At 34.5% G+C, this 19,330-nt stretch overlaps 1 protein-coding gene across 1 annotated transcript; it reads left to right on the forward strand.

The window, feature by feature from the left end:
- The first annotated feature begins 8,144 nt into the window (after positions 1–8,144).
- On the forward strand, positions 8,145–10,118 carry LOC104893546 (uncharacterized). Its single transcript, XM_010679662.1, has one exon. The coding sequence runs from the start codon at positions 8,145–8,147 to the stop codon at positions 10,116–10,118; it is 1,974 nt and encodes a 657-aa protein (XP_010677964.1).
- The last annotated feature ends 9,212 nt before the right edge of the window (positions 10,119–19,330 follow it).

Raw genomic sequence — 19,330 nt, forward strand, 5'->3', positions numbered from 1 at the left:
CAACATTCAAAATCATAAAATATCAACTGAAGACAATCCTAGACATCATATCTAAATCAAAAATAAAAAAATGAAGAAAATAAAAAATACGGAAGTTTAGATCTAAATCGAAAATTAAAATAAAAATGAAGAAAATAAAAAATACAGAAGTTTAGATCTAAATCGAAAATTAAAATAAAAAATAAAGCAAATAAAAAACAGAAGTTTAGATCTAAAGGTAAAAAACAAGAAAAAAAAAACTAAAAACGGATCTAAAGCCGAAGAACCGCCGAAGGAGCTTCACCTTTGTCTGGTTCGAAGGACAAACACCGGGCTTCGAACGGCCAAAAAAGAAGAACTCTCGACGGAATCGGCAACGAATCGGCCATTCATGGAAGTCGAGGAACCGCTACAGCCGGCAGTGTTGATGAGGGGAAACGCATATTCGAAGGAGAATCGACTGTGTTTTAACCGGCCATTCACGGATGTCGAGGAACCGCTACAGCCGACGGGCTTGATGAGAGAAAATGCAGATTCGAAGAAGAATCGACGGGTCTTTTGAGGAGTGAGTATGGGACTAGACGAGTTTAAGCGAAAGTGGAAGGAGAATCGACGGTTTTCAGCGAAAGTGGAAGGAGAATCGACGATTTTCAACGAAAGTGGAAGGAAAATCGAGGGGGAAGGCAGGGGATGGAGTCAGAGGATATTGCAATGGTGATGAGAAGAGTGAGAGGAAAGAGTAGGAGACGGCAGAGGAGTGAGAGGAAAGAGGCGTTGAAACAGGAGAGATGAAAGAAGGGATAAAACCCTAACCGGCACGCCGTTTATACTTTTTTTAAATATTTTTTAATGATATTGTTGCGGTTTTTGTCAAGTACTGCAATAATTTATTAAAATATTCTTTTAATATATTGTTGCGGTTCTTGACAAAAACCGCAGCAATATGTCTAGTCAAATAGTCAACTTTTTTTCAAAAATTTTCCTGTTGCCATATTGCTGCGGCTTTAGGCTGAAACCGCAGCAATATATTTATTTTATATTTTACCTTTTCTATTTACGTGATATATTGTTGTGTATGGGTAAAACCGCAACAATACCACCGCAACAATAAAAAATTATTCTACTAGTGATTGCTTTTGATGATGACAAAAGGGGGAAAATGGTTGTGGCACATCAAATAAATATTCTAATCTTCTGTTTTCTTAGTGAAGCTTTCTTACTTAGTCTCTCTTGTCACAAAAGCTTTAGGATGTTAGACTAGATTTGCTTTAAGATGTTAGCGTAGATTTATTAGTTTAATTATTCGAGTTTTTTTTTTGTTTTCTAGTTCGTATATGTTAGTTTTTTTTACTTTTATTAAAACCCATAGCTCTTAATTCTTTTGCTATTGTTTATTTTTCTTTCTTGATTTTATTTGAAGCCTTATATTTGCCATCATTAAAAAGGAAGAATATTATTATATTTCATGTTTTAATGATGCCAAATACTTAGGTATTAATATTATTCTATTTTAGAAAATTATAAAACACCAAAAATATTGTCATGTTTATTAATCTTGTACAGGAAGATTTTATATCTAAGTAAAGATGTTGTTTTTATATACTTTGAATTATAAGGCATGTTTGATGATCTATTAACTTAGAATCTTTGTATCAAAGATTCTTAGGGTTATTATGTAATCCCCCGTAATTTTATGGATTTTATAAATATATTTTAGTATTTATATATTTATATATTTATATTTAAACATAAATTAGTTTTAAATGATTTAATTATTTAAAGAAGGTTATTTTAAAAGTCAAAAGAAATTATTTTAAGGATTTAAGGAAGTTAAAAATATTTTATTTAGGCATGCTTTAAAAAAGGTTTGAAATACTGATTTGATTTGGAAATGAAGTCTAAGTGGGATTAAGGAACCCAAAATCATAAATAGATTAGAAAAAAAGGAGTTATATTGATGTTAGGAGTTCTAATTCATAATTCCTATGCATCATCAAACTTTAGTTAAGCCCAATCTCCTTTTCCTAAGCTCAAAAGGAAAACCTCTTTATAAATACTTTAATACCCAATTATTTTACCCCATACAAAGATTTATTTGCTCCCTCCTCACACTCAAGTTTTCAACCAGCCCTATTCCTTCTCTCTCCTCACGGTTTTCTTTCTTTCTCCTCTCAAGTTTTCTTCTTCTTCAAGTAACGTTTCTTCTTCAACAAGAAACGTCACACAACCTTGAACCTTCACACCCATTAATCTGCTACGTCATTATTGCCGCTGTGTGTCCAGTTTTCCTGCGCCTTGCACTCTTCTTCTTGGTTCTTTGGTTTGTTGGTTAATTTATTTTCTTCTTCCTCAAGTTTCCATTAAAGACTATGTTTTTATGCTTTATTTTAATACTAATCATGATTATTGACTTTAATTTATTGTTTTAATAAATAATCTTGATTTATATATATTAGATATTGAAAAAATAAAATTTCAGATTTGTTATTATTTTAGATTGAAGTTTTAATCATCAAAGCATGGATTTAGGGTGATAATTATTAGAAAACCATAGTATTATGTTGTACACTATGAGATTGTTCTAAATTATGAATTTAAGCATGTTTACATATGTTTAAAGAGGATTTTATGATTATATAAGTTGCTGGAATTTTAGAAAAGACTTTAATAATGGAGTTTTAAGGATTTTAATTACTAGTATGGTAGTACTATGCAAGGAATTAAAAGTAATTGAAGTTTTGATAGTAAAAACAACTTTTGAATATGTTTAAAGGGGATTTTAAATATTTTAAAGTTGTTGTATTTTATTTAGAGTATTGATTTTAGTTTATATTGATTATTTTTTAGGCGGAGAATACTCAGTAGGTGACTGTTAAGTAATCAAAGGTGGTCTATTGACTAGTTTACACAAGGTACGTACATACCTATGTGCTATGTGATATAATATTATGAGTCAAGAAGGAAAAGTTGTAGTATCATGTATAGGAACTTTATAAGTTCATATGTGATTTCTAGTATGATTGAATTTCACATGTTTATGCCTGTGTGCAAGCATGTTAATTATAAGATTGGTTATGAGTTAAAGATTGTCATGTTTGTATGGAATTATTGATGCAAGCATGTGGATGGAAACTTTATTTATTAATTCATGTGGGGGAATTAATATATTATTGAGATTGAATCATGCTATTCATGTGTTCCTTTACAAGTATTATTTTCACTACTTTATGAGAATTGTGTGTCTTATTTGGTAAGTTGATGTGTTATGCCTTTGAAAGGTAAGATTGATTGTTGGCTAGGTTCAACAAAGTAAGAAAGGATTGGAATTAAAAAGAAGTAATATTGGATTGTAAGTCGTGTGATCACCTATTAAAATCCTAAGATAAAAGAGAAGTTCAGTTGTGAATGCTTGATTTGATATTGTTTTGTTACTTTTGTGTGTGTGTCATAACAAGTAATAAAATGTAAATCACGTAAAGTGTAACAATAATAGTTATAGACTTTAGATTGGTGCACGACTAGAGTTAGACATTAGGAGTTCGGGTGCATGGTGAGCGTGTCATGGCTTTTCTAGGTAATGGACTGATTACCAACCTATTTTTCAAAAGGTTCCTCGATATTGCAGGTCATTCTGGAATACGGAATCGCGCCCGTATTTTGTCTTCCTAGGTGAATGCATAGATAAGACAGCTCAAGTCCAATAACTATTCCATTAAAGTAATAAAAAGATGTTGGGAAATTCCCACTGGTAACCCTGTACTATGGAACAATTGCAATGGTAAACCGTTTTTCTTTTGAGTTTCAAAAATAACCCTATACTTAGTAATATTATACAACTTTGACATTAATGATGGTTTAATCGTTACTTCAACCATTAGTATTATTGGTTTACCTAACCCAGATTAACCAACATTAACTAATACAAATAAAATGTTCTTCAATACTTCATCATAGTGAAGAAAGTCTAATAATACTAATGGTTGAAGTAACGATTAAACCATGATTAATGTTACAGTTGTATAATATTACTAAGTATAGGGTTATTTTTGAAACTCAAAAGAAAAACGGTTTACCATTGCAATTGTTCCATAGTACAGGGTTACCAGTGGGAATTTCCCAAAGATGTTTAGAGTTTAGTTCAGTAGAAGTTGTCTGCAGAATGTTATATTGTTATATTATTATTTACCCCTGCATGTTATTTATTAGTATCATGTTAGAAAAGCTTATGTATTAGTATATAGTACTCAACTTTGCTGATTACGTGCTTTGTTTGTGATTGTTGATCATGGATTTGCCTTATTGATCCTGTGACGACCCATTTTGGTGAGCAGATTCTTTAAAGCATTGACATTTATAGGTTTGCAGATGTTGCATCATTAGAAATCTGGGAATGAATAGCTTGTGTAATCTAGTATAGTATATATTTTCTGCGTTAGTAGACACCTATGTAATAAGTTTGATTTGTGTAGACATTTATAGAGTGTTTGATTTTAAGTACTATTTATTATAATAAAAGTTTAAAGTTTAGTTATATGTTTTCCGCTGCAAATATCTGAGTAAGCCGATACGTTATCACACGGGCGATAATGCTATGGTAATTCTCTATGTTTTATATTAAAAAGGTATTTCTGAAAAGAGAGAATTATCGGGGTGTTACATATTAGATGTTACTGTTGTTATTGTTGTTTAACAGTTGAAGCAAGTGTGGCATAAAATTGTTGCTCGAAAAATGGTTGGAGCAAGTGACGCATAAAAGGAGGAGCTACCTCCTTGAAGCTCTCCAACCCCTTAACCACTTGTTAAATGTGAGCAACTACCTGCTGGAAACCCCCCCCCCCACTAACGGATAGTGGAGGTTGTTAGTTACCGTTGCAATATTCGTGAAGAATGTGCAGCGAAATCAGGCCAAGATCTCCACGACACTACAAGCAGACAAATAGGAAATCGTGGAGTAATAAAAGTCCAGAAGAAGATGATTAATTACATCAGCTATATAAGAGGAAGATCATTCGAAGAAAAACAAACAACTTTCAAGCACAAAAAGTCAATCATTATTTAAAAAAAAATTCTGTATTTCTTTTCTTCTACATTTCCTTGTAATATTCTAAGTGTTTGGGTGAGAGAGAAACAAATCAGAGAATATCCTTGATATAAAAAGAGAAAAAGAAAGAGAGAAAAGAAAAGACTTCTAGTGAAGTCAAAGTGAGTGGCATCAGTTCAGGAAGAACTGAGTGACTAGGAACAAGTTCCTAGAGGAATAGAGAAGGTCCTTGTTAGGTTGTAAAGAGAGATCTTTTTGCCTATTTCAGTAAAGAAAGTTAAGTTAAAATTCATTGGGATCAAGGTTTTTCTTCCTATTGGGCCTAGAAAGTATTTCTTATAAAATCTCGTGTGTCTTTTCTCTTAAGTTTTTAAATTATATTTATTCCGCATTTTAAATTCAAAAATTTTCCCTCAATTACAATTCACTCCCTCTCTTGTAGTTGGTTTAGTGTTCATACTAGAACAACAATAAGCATTATATGGTGGTGGGTGACAAATATGCAATAGGTTTAAAAGGAGCTAATTTTTTTTGTTAGGAAGAGGGGTTGTGGCTGCCATGGAAAAAAAGAGAGAGGAAGAAAGAAAAAAATAATTACATGTTCAAGAACTATCACAAGTCATAACATATTATTTTGGAAGACGAGCCAAATAGTCTAGGTTCTTTTAAAGTAATATATATATATAGTTGAGATTATTAAAAGAGGATGATCATATAGTTGGAATTATGAATTATCATGAAAAACTTTCCTAATCATCATAATCATATCTTTGGATTAAAATCAATATTATTACTCTATACTCCCTATGCCACATAATAGTCTAAACACTTTCTGTATTTGTTTGTCCCTAATTATCACAATCATTAATTTTTGCATGGTCCCACTCTATCTTTGTCAATAAAGGATTCCCAACTATCTCTTACATTTAGTAAAAAAATACATCACCAAGTCCTACTACATCTATTTTTTCAATAAAATAACATTTGATTACCACATTGATTAGAATTTATCACTTTAAGCTACGTGTCTCAAGAAGTGTTTAGAATTTTTTGGTTCAGATGGAGTAATTTATTCCCCCATTTTTAAATAGATGCATCCATATCGACTTGAACATTTGCCAATGTACAACTTTGACTATTAATATTTCTAATCATCAATTACTAATTAATAAAAAAATACAAAAAAATATTTCGAAAATATATATCAAAACAAGTTCAACATTTTGTTTGCTGACATCATTTGATACATATGTACGAATATATGGTCATGATGGAATCTGAAAATAATTCAAAATTCAAAATAAAAAATCTATTTGTCAATAAAAAATTATCATATTTTTCATAAACATAAAATAATATTGAATTAAACATATGTAGGCACGAGCTATACTCCAAGTACTTATAGTTATCATTATTAATAATTTACTTTAAAATTATATCACCAAATATCATTTGGTTTAATGGTTAAGACTTGATCATAAAATCAAATCCTATACAATGCATTTACTATTTTTTGTTGTTGTACATATATAATGTGTAGTAAAACAAGATAAAAAAGAGCATCACGTGGCACTATTACTTAATTAAGAGCACCTTTTAATATATTAGTATAGAGTATAGATAGATAGATTTGTATTTTGTCATATTACATAAAATAACTTGGCCTTGATTTTTTCCATCCCCCATTTTAGTCTCTCTCTTCTCTTTCTTCTTCCTTCAATATTTTTCAAACTAATGTTTAACACCAATTTCTCGAATTTCATAGGAAAATAGGGGAAAAAGATTTCAGTTCGATAAATTTTGGACTGAATTGAACTCGACTCCAAACACCCCTAATTAAGGTTGTCTAGAGTGCGGTATGGACAGCACCATACCCCAATGCAAACCGTTTTTTCGCGGTTTGGGTTGGTTTGCGGTTTTAAAATTGCGGTTTGGGTTATAATTTCAAGAAAACCGTGGTTTGCGGTTTGGGTTGGGTTTTAATTATTGTAAACCGAAACCCGTACCGTAAACCACAATTTTATATAAGTTTTTTTCAATTTTTTTTAAATACACTTGACAAGGTGGCATACAAGTATACAACTGAAAAAAAAAGTTTGAGGTAAAGAACTTGGACACTTTTGATAAATTATTATTTATGTTTAATTATGAAGTCAAATTCATATTTATTTGGACTATTTATATTTATTAACAAATTTTTTTACTGATTAAAAGAACATGTCGTCTTTTGTGTTTAGATAGTTTTTCATCTGTTTTGAGAGAGAATTCAAAGAAAATATTGTAATCCTTTATATTACGGAGAGCTAATCTTCCATCTTGGTGTATCAATCGAATCAACCATTTTAATCAACTTGTGAGTTCAATTCTTCCTTTTAATTGCTTGAATGTTGATGATTTTTCATGTTCTTCATGTTTGATTGTTTTTGTGCTTAAGTTAACTTGATCAATTAACTTCTTGCTTATTGCAATCTCTACTATCTAGATAATTGTCTGCTTTGAGATTATCTAGGGTTTGTAGTTTATGCCCAATTATCGCACGCTCGTGGATGATTGAGTATAAGAAGAATCATCATAAAATTTTGCATTCGACCGCTTGTGTGAATGCTAGATTACCCTATTGAAATCTCCCTAGTTGTTATCAAATTGCTTAATTAAACCTAGAACGCTCGGGCTAGGTTGTTACGCCATTAAGGGTCAGATTAGAGCGCTCGCTTAGTCTTACCACTACGTTAGGGGAGATTGAATCTTATGATTCACAATAGGGCGTTCAAGTAACTTAGGTGTTGAATTGTTCAATAATCAAGGGTTGAATTGGTTGTGAAGATTAATTGCCAAGATCTCGTTTATTATTTGATCTTCCTTGTTTTTGCTTTGTTTGTTTCATTTTCATTCCTCAAAACCCCCCCATTGTTACCATAGCACACGTCTAGTCAAACCAAACCTGCGTTCTCTTGGATTCGAACCTTACTTCCTTATACTACGTTTGTGTAGGGTAGTATTGATTTATTTGCGCGTTAGCCGATACGACTTAGGCCTCGCCAAATTTGGCGCCGTTGCCGGGGAGGCAGCAAGTTTGGGTTTTTTTTGTTGTTTGTTGTTTGTTGTTGGTGTGTGAACCCGTCTTATGGTTCACACCCGTTCTACTAATCAAGGAGCTTTGTTTTTTGATTCAGAGATCGAAAGGACGCTCTATCGGTTGGGAAAGGAAATTCGGGATCACTTCCGTGAGTTGCCTTATTATATTGGTACTGAGGAAGAAGAGATGCCGCCTAGAGCTGATCCGACATTGAGGGAGCTTTCTACTCCTAATCTGGACCAGGCACCATTAGCCATTCAATATCCAGAGTTTGGGGAGAATGTTACTTTTGAGCTGAATTCAGGTCTTGTTCATTTACTGCCAAGCTTCCATGGTTTAAATGGGGAAGATCCAATCAAGCATCTTGCGGAATTCCATGATGTTTGTACTAGTATGCAGCCACGAGGTGTTACGGAGGATCAAATCAAACTGCGGGCCTTTCCTTTTTCATTGAAGGATAAGGCTAATGATTGGTTCTATCATCTAAGCCCCAACAGTATCAACACATGGAGAGGGATGAAGCAAGCTTTCTTGGAGAAGTTATTTCCTTCAAGCAAGTTAAATGAGCTTAAGAAGGCCATTAGCAACATTGAGCAAGGATATGATGAGATCCTTTATGACTACTTAGAGAGGTTTAAGAGGCTCGTTGCTTGTTGTCCCTACCATGGTTTTGCCGAGAAGGATCTTGTGCTGTACTTAGTTGCTGGGCTCCTTCTAGATGAGAGAAGGATGGTGAATGCTGCTTGTGGGGGTAACATTGATAACAAGACCCCACAACAAGCCATGGAGCTCATAAGTGAGTTTGCTGAAAGTTCCCGCACTTATTCTAAGAGAAATACCACTCGGGGAGTTAAAGCGACAAGTTCTACATCATCTTTGGAGTCGGAGGTGTCCGCCCTTAAGGGAATGTTCCGGCAATTTTTGGTGGGTGGTAATCAACAACAAGTGAAGGCTTGTGGTATTTGTTCCAACAACGGTCATCCGACTGATTCTTGCTCGACTTTGCAAGAGGAAACCCGAGAGGTGAATGAAGTAGGATATCAAGGACAAAGGAAGTATGATCCATTCTCAAACTCTTACAATCCCGGATGGAGAGATCATCCGGCCTTTAGTTACAAGCAAGGGAATCCAACTCTTCAAGGAAATCAGAATTTTCAACAAGGTAATCACCCTCCTCCTCACATGCCACCATATCAAGCTCAAGGGAAGTCCTCTAGCTCCAACTCAATGTCCACCGAGGATATGATCAAGGCCTTGGCTCAAAATTTGACTACTATGCAGTCCAACATGGTGCAATTTCAACAGGAGACAAGGTCTAGCATTCACAATTTGGAAACACAAGTGGGCCAAATGTCTAGTGTCGTGAATAAACTTGAGGCCCAAAGTTCGGGGAAGCTACCATCTCAAACCGAGGTGAATCCCAAGAGGAATGTGAGTGCCATGACTTTGAGGAATGGCAAAGAGTTGGTTGATCAAGAGCCCGACAAAAGCAAAGTTGTGGAGGAGATTGTAACCAAGGAAGAGGAGGTGGAGGTTCTAGTCCCATCAAAAGAAGCTGAAAAATTGGTGAGTCCTAGCTCTCACCAAGAGGTAAAATCTTTTCCGGATTTCAAACTGGTTCCCCCATTCCCCGAAGCATTAAAGGACAATCGTAAGCTTGAATCTTCTAAGGATATTTATGAAACATTTAGTCAATGTGTCGTAAATATTCCTTTGTTAAAATTGATAAAAGATGTGCCTTTGTATGCTAAGTGGTTGAAAGAAATTTGTTCCATCAAAAAGAAGAAAAATTCAAAAGGGAAGCAAAAGGTGAAGGTTAGTGAACATGTTTCCGCCGTTTTTCAAAAGAGAATACCTAAAAAATGCAATGATCCGGGCATGTTCACTATACCTATAACCCTCGGTGACACAAAGATTGATAGGGCTATGCTAGATTTGGGGGCCTCCATTAATGTGCTTCCTTCTTCCTTATATGAGTCCATAGAACTTGGTGAATTGCTTCCTACTCATGTTGTCATATAATTAGCGGATCGGTCCACTTCCATTCCTAGAGGTGTATTGAAGGATGTTCTAGTGGAAGTTGATAAAATGACATTTCCTGCTGATTTTTATGTAATTAACATGGAGCATGATAGGCATTCCGCCCCTATTCTTTTAGGGAGGTCGTTCTTGAAAACGGCTAATGCTAGGATCGATTGTGGCACCAATTCTTTGACCATGCGGTTTGATGGTAAAAATGTTGAGTTTAAAATGCATGATGCCATGGGAAGTACAGAGGATCACTTTATCTATTCTATTGATGTGGCTAACCCGAGTGTTCATATGGCATTTTTCAGTACCTAATTCACTATTTTTGTGTGGACTTGAACATGTTTTGGTATGATTTTGAACTCTTTCTCAACAATTTGTATTTGGGTTCTTTAATTTCTTTTATGTTGGTGAGAGGGTCCAATTGGAACAATTTGCTATTGAAGAAAATGCCAAGTCACAAACTCAAGTGTGCAAGTGGAATAAGTCATCAAAGTATGCATTTAAGTGGCAAGGAAACAAAGATGGAAGTGAGTATTTATCAAATGATGAAGCATCACGAGGAAAGAAAGAAGGAAGCTGTACTGGAAGGCTCCGCGGTTGCGAAGCTAATGACCGCGGGCGCGACGAATTTTGGAAGAAAACTGCCGTGAGCATCTCCGCGACCTCACCGCGGGCGCGGACCCCCTCCGCGGTCGCGGAGCTTTCCTCCGCGGTCGCGGAGCCCTGTAACGCAGAATTCGGCTTTTCGTCTTCCCCTGTTTTACTGATTAAAAGAACATGTCGTCTTTTGTGTTTAGATAGTTTTTCATCTGTTTTGAGAGAGAATTCAAAGAAAATATTGTAATCCTTTATATTATGGAGAGCTAGTCTTCCATCTTGGTGTATCAATCGAATCAACCATTTTAATCAACTTGTGAGTTCAATTCTTCCTTTTAATTGCTTGAATGTTGATGATTTTTCATGTTCTTCATGTTTGATTGTTTTTGTGCTTAAGTTAACTTGTTCAATTAACTTCTTGCTTATTGCAATCTCTACTATCTAGATAATTGTCTGCTTTGAGATTATCTAGGGTTTGTAGTTTATGCCCAATTATCGCACGCTCGTGGATGATTGAGTATAAGAAGAAATCATCATATAATTTTGCATTCGACCGCTTGTGTGAATGCTAGATTACCCTATTGAAATCTCCCTAGTTGTTATCTAATTGCTTAATTAAACCTAGAACGCTCGGGCTAGGTTGTTACGCCATTAAGGGTCAGATTAAAGCGCTCGCTTAGGCTTACCACTACGTTAGGGGAGATTGAATCTTATGATTCACAATAGAGCGTTCAAGTAACTTAGGTGTTGAATTGTTCAATGATCAAGGGTTGAATTGGTTGTGAAGATTGATACACCAAGATGGAAGATTAGCTCTCCATAATATAAAGGATTACAATATTTTCTTTGAATTCTCTCTCAAAACAGATGAAAAACTATCTAAACACAAAAGACGACATGTTCTTTTAATCAGTAAAACAGGGGAAGACGAAAAGCCGAATTCCGCGTTACAGGGATCCGCGACCGCGGAGGAAAGCTCCGCGACCGCGGAGGGGGTCCGCGCCCGCGGTGAGGTCGCGGAGATGCTCACGGCAGTTTTCTTCCAAAATTCGTCGTCCCCGCGGTCATTAGCTCCGCGAGCGCGGAGCCTGCCCGTACAGCTTCCTCCTTTCTTTCCTCGTGATGCTTCATCATTTGATAAATACTCACTTCCATCTTTGTTTCCTTGCCACTTAAATGCATACTTTGATGACTTATTCCACTTGCACACTTGAGTTTGTGACTTGGCATTTTCTTCAATAGCAAATTGTTCCAATTGGACTCTCTCCAAACATAAAAGAAATTAAAGAACCCAAATACAAATTGTTGAGAAAGAGTTCAAAATCATACCAAAACATGTTCAAGTCCACACAAAAATAGTGAATTAGGTACTGAAAAATGCCATATGAACATGGCATATCACTATTTATATTTATTAACAAATTTTTTTACTCTTAGATTACATAATTAATATTGCAGAGAAAAAAATGATTAGATCCAAACTAAACTGCACCAAATCGTTTTGCGAGGCTCAATTTGCTTTGGTTTGGGCAAAAATACAGTACGATTTAGATTGGAAAAATATCAAATTTGTTGAGAAACAGTGGATGAACAATTCCACTGTTCACATATATGTGAAGTCCACATTTCCTGCATGCATTTAATGCATGTTAGGTAATTTTTCTTCCGTGTTGAAAATCTTACAATTGTGCACAGTAGAAAACTTTGCTTATAAATACCATCAATGTAAGAAATCAGTTTATACATCAATACGAATAACAATACTCTCTGATATATTTACATACTTCTCTCTCTCCATATTTCTCACAACACGTTATCAGCATGAGTGTTCTACCGAAAAAAATTTAAGTATCTTTAAAAACTTTACATCTATTCTATTTTAAGTTTTTCTCCAAACCCAACTCTTTACTATCCGAACATGGATCAACAAAGTAACGGGATTAACATTGTTTTACACAATGTCTCTGTTTTGGGTGTTTATTATTGGATAGAGCGAAACAATGTGCCATTCACTACCAACCCAGCGAGGGGAACTGTAATACAACCTCGACCCAGTAACCGTAACGACGGTACAAATACCCGTACTAGAGAAAACCGACAAACCCCTGTTCCCAACACCAATAATAACCCTCCTATATAACCAGCTGAAAATCAACCTCCGCCCAGTAATAAAAGAGATAGAGATGAACAGGAAGAAACTAGTAGTAAACGTCACCATGCTGCTAACGCAGAAAACAAATAATTTTAACGCCACCTTCATGGAGGGCAATGACATTATATTTACGTTATTTTATTTTATTTGCTCTTGAACCGCCTATATGGACATGTTAATTTTTTTCAAAAACTGCCACCTATATGGACGGCCTAGCGAAGTGATAAAATTATTATCTCTTATATGTGCAATAATGTTGTATGTATGCAGGGAACAAGCATTCAGAACACTATTATATATTATTGTCTCTAATAATCTTCTATTTTTTTTTGCATTTATAGTTACATATATTATATTACCAATTTACTAGCATGCTCTAATATATATTTGCCATTAGAATTTTATTGCGTTGTACATTTTTAACTATAGATGAATTGCATAGTTAGGGACAACCCTCTATAAAAGCGGATTACTCATCCCCATTTTCACCACACATCCCTTATCTTCTTCCGATTTTTTTCCTCTAAACCCACAATTTTTTTCTCTTCTTCCTCAACCTTCCGGCCACCATGTTTAACGCCGACAACAACCGCCCTCCACCCTCATCTTCTTCTTTTGAAGAGGATTTTAGGAAAATAAGACTCTACTTATTTCTTATAGCCGGTTTCTTTTTCCTCCTCATGGCATTAATGATATATCTCCTAATACATAAGTAGGAGACAAAAATTTATTTTCCCCCCGAAAGAATGACGAAAAATGCACATGAATATTAATTTTTTTTTGTCTTTAAGTGCATTTTAGGAATTTTTTTTGTTTATTCGCTTGTTGTATTTGTTTCTATTTTTGGTATTTTTTTTGTTTTTTTTTTGCTTCATTATTATTGTACGCTAATTTTAGTTTTTTTTTTGTTTGTATTATCTATCTATAATAATAATGATATAAATCAGGCGGAGATAATATATATGTGATTTATCATCATTACTAATTTCAAATATTTACCTACTTGTAGTCAAAAGAATGGGAGATCTAGTGAAAAGACAATTTAACATATACTAGATCTATTTGGGAAAAAGTTTTTAGAATGGACGGTGGACGCCGAAATGAATTTAAAGGCCCAAGGACTGGAACATACAATTAAAGATGTGACAACCCAACAAGGGGATGCAACTACAACAGCCGCATCAGTTAAAATTGCGACTGTACAAGAAAAGGCAAAAGCCTTAGTCCTCTTAAGACATCATTTACATGAAAGTTTAAAAACTGAATATCTACTTGTGGAGGATCCAAAAGAACTATGGGATAGCCTAAATGAAAGATATGGGCATCACAAAAATGTGCTCCTCCCAAAGGCACATTATGACTGAACCAATCTGAGGTTCCAAGATTTTAAAACAGTCAGTGATTACAAATTACAATTCAACATTGTTTAGAATTGTATCATTGTTAAGATATTGTGATCATCCCATCACAGAAGAGTAAATGATAAACAAAACGCTCTCCACTTTCCATGCCTCTAATACCATATTGGCAGAACAATATAGGTTCACAGCTTTCAAAAAGTACTCTGAGCTAATCTCAGTACCACTTGTGGCTGAACAAAATAATGATCTTTTGCTGAAAAATCATAATCTTACCTACGGGGTCTTCAGCCACCCATGAGATAAATGCAATAGAAAGCTCTAATCCACCAGAAGCAAATGCTATACATAGGGATGGACGCTGTAATTACAACAGTCGTGGGAGATGACGTGGTAATTACCGTGGCTGAGGGCGTGGACGTGGTAGAGGCCGATTTTCCCCAAAAAAAATAATAATTTTGAACATTCTGATAAAAATTGGGGACAATCATCTGGAAAGCAGAGACAGACGTCCTATAAAGGAAATGATACTTGCCACAGATGTGGCATCACTGGGCATTGGGGCTGCACATGTCGTACTGCCAAACATTTGGTAGACCTATATCAAGCTTCAATAAAAAACAAAGAAGAAAATGCTGAAGCACAACAAGAATATCACTCTTTTCCGTCGACCAAAATCGGACGCTAAAAACGCGGGATCGGACGGTAAAGAGGTTAGCGTCCGTGAACGGACGCTAAAAGGCTGATGCAAAACCCCTGGTCGCTAATTCTCCAATTAGCTTCCGCTAAACGGACGCTAAATATTTTGCGTCTGGAATATGAGAGTTAGCGTCCGATTAAAGACGGATGCTAATTAGCGTCCGTTTATAGTCAGACGCTAATTGTTTGAAGTTAGACGCTAATTGTTTGAAGTTGGACGCTAATTGATTAAAGTCTAGTGTTTATGCGTCATTTTCTCTTTTTTCTCAAAAAACATGGCCCCACGCTTACGAAATGTATGGCCAGAATTTGCTTTGACTTTTCAAATATGCTTTTTACTATGCTTGTTGATATTTTTGTCCTTTCAAATTTTTTTACTTGTAGCTCAAAACAATAATCTACAACTCTACAATTATGTACAGTAGTAAACAATAATACAAGAAATAAAAGCTAACTATTAATAGAAGTAATAACTTTTATTATTAATACTGTAGTAAAAAAAAGTACAATACAATTAAAAAAACATCAGAATTATATATATATATATAACAAAAGGATTAATGAAATTAATAAAATCAAAGAAAAATTTATGATACAACGATATAAATCCCTACTATTATTCTATACAGCATCCCTTCGATACAACAGGCATAATTGATACTTTGTTTCTGTTCTTCAAGCTCCAAAATATGAAACTGGAAAAAAGCAAAAATGAGAAATTAGTAAATAACTACAAGACGAAAAACAAAACCCAGACAATACAAAACGAAAATCAAAACTCAGAAAATGCAAAACGAAAATCAACACAGTATAAATTCAATAAATTCAACGTCATATCTTCAACAAACAAGAACAAAATCAAAATATTTTCCAAAGATAACCCAAACCTAAATCAATTTCCAACAAAACGCAAAACCGAAAATCGATGTCCCCAAAAATGAAAAATATTTTTCCAAAAAACGAAAAAGCGATTTCCAAAACAAAAATGAAAATCGAAATAATACACAAATTAAAAAAAATCTCAAGAATTACAATAAATGAAAAACCGAGAACCCCAAAAAAAATAAAGAAGCGAGAAACTAAAAATTGAAAAACGAAATAATAAAACAAAAAAAAAAAAAAAATCAACATCTCAGAAAGTTGAAAAATCAAAGACACAAAAAAAATCAAAAAACCAAAAAAAAATAGAAAAAATCAATATCTCAGAATTGAAAAATTTAAAACAATAAAATAAACAAAAATCAAAATCTCAGAAAACCTAGATCTTAGAAAATCAAGATCTCAGAAAAACCTAGATCTCAAAAATCTAGATCTCAGAAAAAAAAAATGAAACACCAAAACATTCAACTCAGAAAATCGAAAACTGAAAAACGAAAGAAAAAATCTAAGAAAATGAAGCTACTTTTACCAAAAAAAAGAAAAGAAAAGGGGAGAGATTTACCTGATTTCATGAGAATCATTGGATCTGAAGAAAGGGTAGCGTCGTGGGGTGAGAATTAGAAAGAGAAACGTGAGAGGAGGGTTGAGTGAGGAAGAGAGAGAGAGAGGCGTAGAAGAGGGAGAAAGAGAAAAAAGAGATAAGTGGGGAAGACTGAGAAAGAGGGAAGCGTCTAATGAGGGATTTAGTCGAATGATTGAAAATTTGAAATGACCAAAAATAGCGTCCGTTTATCGGACGATATATGGTGAAAGTAGACGGTAAATTGCGTCTGACGAAAATGCAGACGGTAAATTTTGCATTTCGGATGCAATTTATCGTCTAATTGTAGACAGACGGTATTTTTAGTTTTACCGTCTGAAAATATTGACGGACGCTAAATTCGGACGGTAGAAAGGCGGATTCTTGTTGTGAAGCAAACTTTGTTAATGAAACTACTACATTCATGCCTAGCCTTGATGTTTCAGATTTTTTTATGGATGATGCTGAAGCAGACTAAACTTTGTTTAGATAACAATCCATTAATGTGCTTAATTTATTGCTTCAATACTCACTTTCATGTATTCGTTCCTTGATTATTAATAAAAATATGTATTTTTCTTATACTGATCATCGTATTTATTATTTATGAAGATATGAATTCATCTGAAGTTGGAACCAAAGAACAATGTCTCCTGGACAGTGGGACACCACACACCATATTGAAAAATAAAGAGTATTTTTCAAAACTTACAATATTCCAAGCAAATGTTAGTACAATCTCTGGGACAACCAAGTTAATTGAAGGCTCTGGAAAAGCCTGCATTATATTTCCAAATGGGACAAAATTGATAATCAATGACGCATTATATTCGAGTAAATCTCGACGGAACCTCATAAGTTTCAAAAATGTACGTCAGAATGGTTACCATTTGGAAACAATGACGGTAAACAAAGAGAAATTCAAATGCCTAATGGTAGAGGAATACGGCAAGAAATACATCTATGAAAAATTGCCAGCAATTTCCTCGGGACTATATCGCATAGATATACGTCTGATTGAAATTAATATGATATCTAACCAGAAGTTAGATAACAGAAAATCATTTACTCTATGGCATGACCGATTAGGCCATCCCGGCACAGGAATGATGCATAGAATCATTGAAAACTCGAATGGACACGCTATAAAGAATATCAAAATTCATCGGTCGAATGAATTAACATTCTCTGCATGCTCACTTGGCAAATTGATAATCAGAGCATCTATAAATAAGATTGCCACTAAATCTCCAATGTTTTTAGAAAGAATTCAAGGAGATATTTGTTGGCCTATTCACCCTGCATGCGGACCATTTCGTTATTTCATGATATTAATTGATGCCTCTACTTGATGGTCACATGTGAGCCTTCTGTCAAGCAGAAATGTTGCATTTATAAAACTTTTGGCTCAAATAATTCGATTAAGAACTCAATCCCCAGATCATACAATAAAGAAAATAAGATTAGACAATGCCGGAGAATTTACATCCCAAACATTTAATGACTATTGCATGTCTATTGGGATTATTGTTGAGCACCCTGTACCTCATGTACATACACAAAATGGTCTTGCTGAATCATTAATCAAAAGACTATAATTAATTGCAAGACCATTAATAATGAGGTCAAAATTGCCATCTACTACTTGGGGTCATGCTATATTACATGCAGCAGCATTGATAAGATTAAGGCCGACAACCTATCACAAATTCTCCCCGTTACAATTAGTATCAGGTCGAGAACCGAATATCTCACATTTGAGAATTTTTGGGTGCGTTGTACATGTACCTATTGCTCCGCCCCAACGTACTAAAATGGGTCCACAAAGAAGGATGGGAATATATGTTGGATTTGAATCTCCATCAATTATCAAATATCTAGAGCCAACAACTGGTGATTTATTTACGGCTCGATTTGCCGACTGTCATTTTAATGAGTCAGTATTCCCATCCTTATGGGGAGAGAAAGTGGACCCACAAAATATAAAATCAAAAATTACATGGAACGCATCGCAAATGTCGTTTCTGGACCCGAGAACAAATTCATGTGAACAAGAAGTCAAGAAAATTGTTCATCTGCAAAGTATTGCAAACCAATTGCCAAATGCATTCACAGATACTAAGAAAGTGACGAAGTCACATGTACCTGCTGCGAATGCTCCGGAACGGATTGAAATTCCTAATGACAATAAGGCCATTAAAAATGAGTCAATAGCACGTTGAAAACGTGGTATACCACCCGGTTCTAAAGATTCAAAACAGAGAAAAATGAAAAGGCAAGGGGAGACAACGAACGAAATTAATATAAATCCTCCAATGGAGCATGATGAAATCCATAATGAAAACAAAATTGAGGACAAACAGGTTCCAGAAGAAAACAAACATGAAAGCATAGACAACAATGAAACTTCAATTAATTATGTTTCTACAAAGAGACAATGGAATCGAAAAGATGTTGTCTTGAATGAAATTTTTGCTTACTCGATAACGGTTGAAATGACATACGATGAAAATGATATAGAACCAAATACAGTTGATGAATGTCGCCGCAGAAAAGATTGGCCAAAATGGAAAGAAGCAATTCAAGCAGAATTGAAATCACTTGAAAAATGTGAAGTATTCGGTCAAATAACCCAAATACCAAAAGGTGTAAAACCAATTGGGTACAAATGGGTATTCGTGAGAAAACGAAATGAGAAAAATGAGGTTACTAGATATAAGGCAAGATTAGTAGCCCAAGGCTTCTCGCAAATGCCAGTGATTGATTATGATGAGACATATTCTCGAGTAGTCGATGCAACTACACTAAGATTTCTGGTAAGTTTATCAGTTTCGAAAGGATTGCAAATGAGACTAATGGATGTAGTGACCGCGTATTTGTATGGCTCACTTGACAAAGATATTTATATGAAAGTCCCCGACGGACTAAAACTACTAGA

The sequence above is a fragment of the Beta vulgaris genome, chromosome 5 (genome assembly GCF_026745355.1).
Source record: "Beta vulgaris subsp. vulgaris cultivar EL10 chromosome 5, EL10.2, whole genome shotgun sequence".
NCBI lineage: Eukaryota > Viridiplantae > Streptophyta > Magnoliopsida > Caryophyllales > Amaranthaceae > Beta > Beta vulgaris.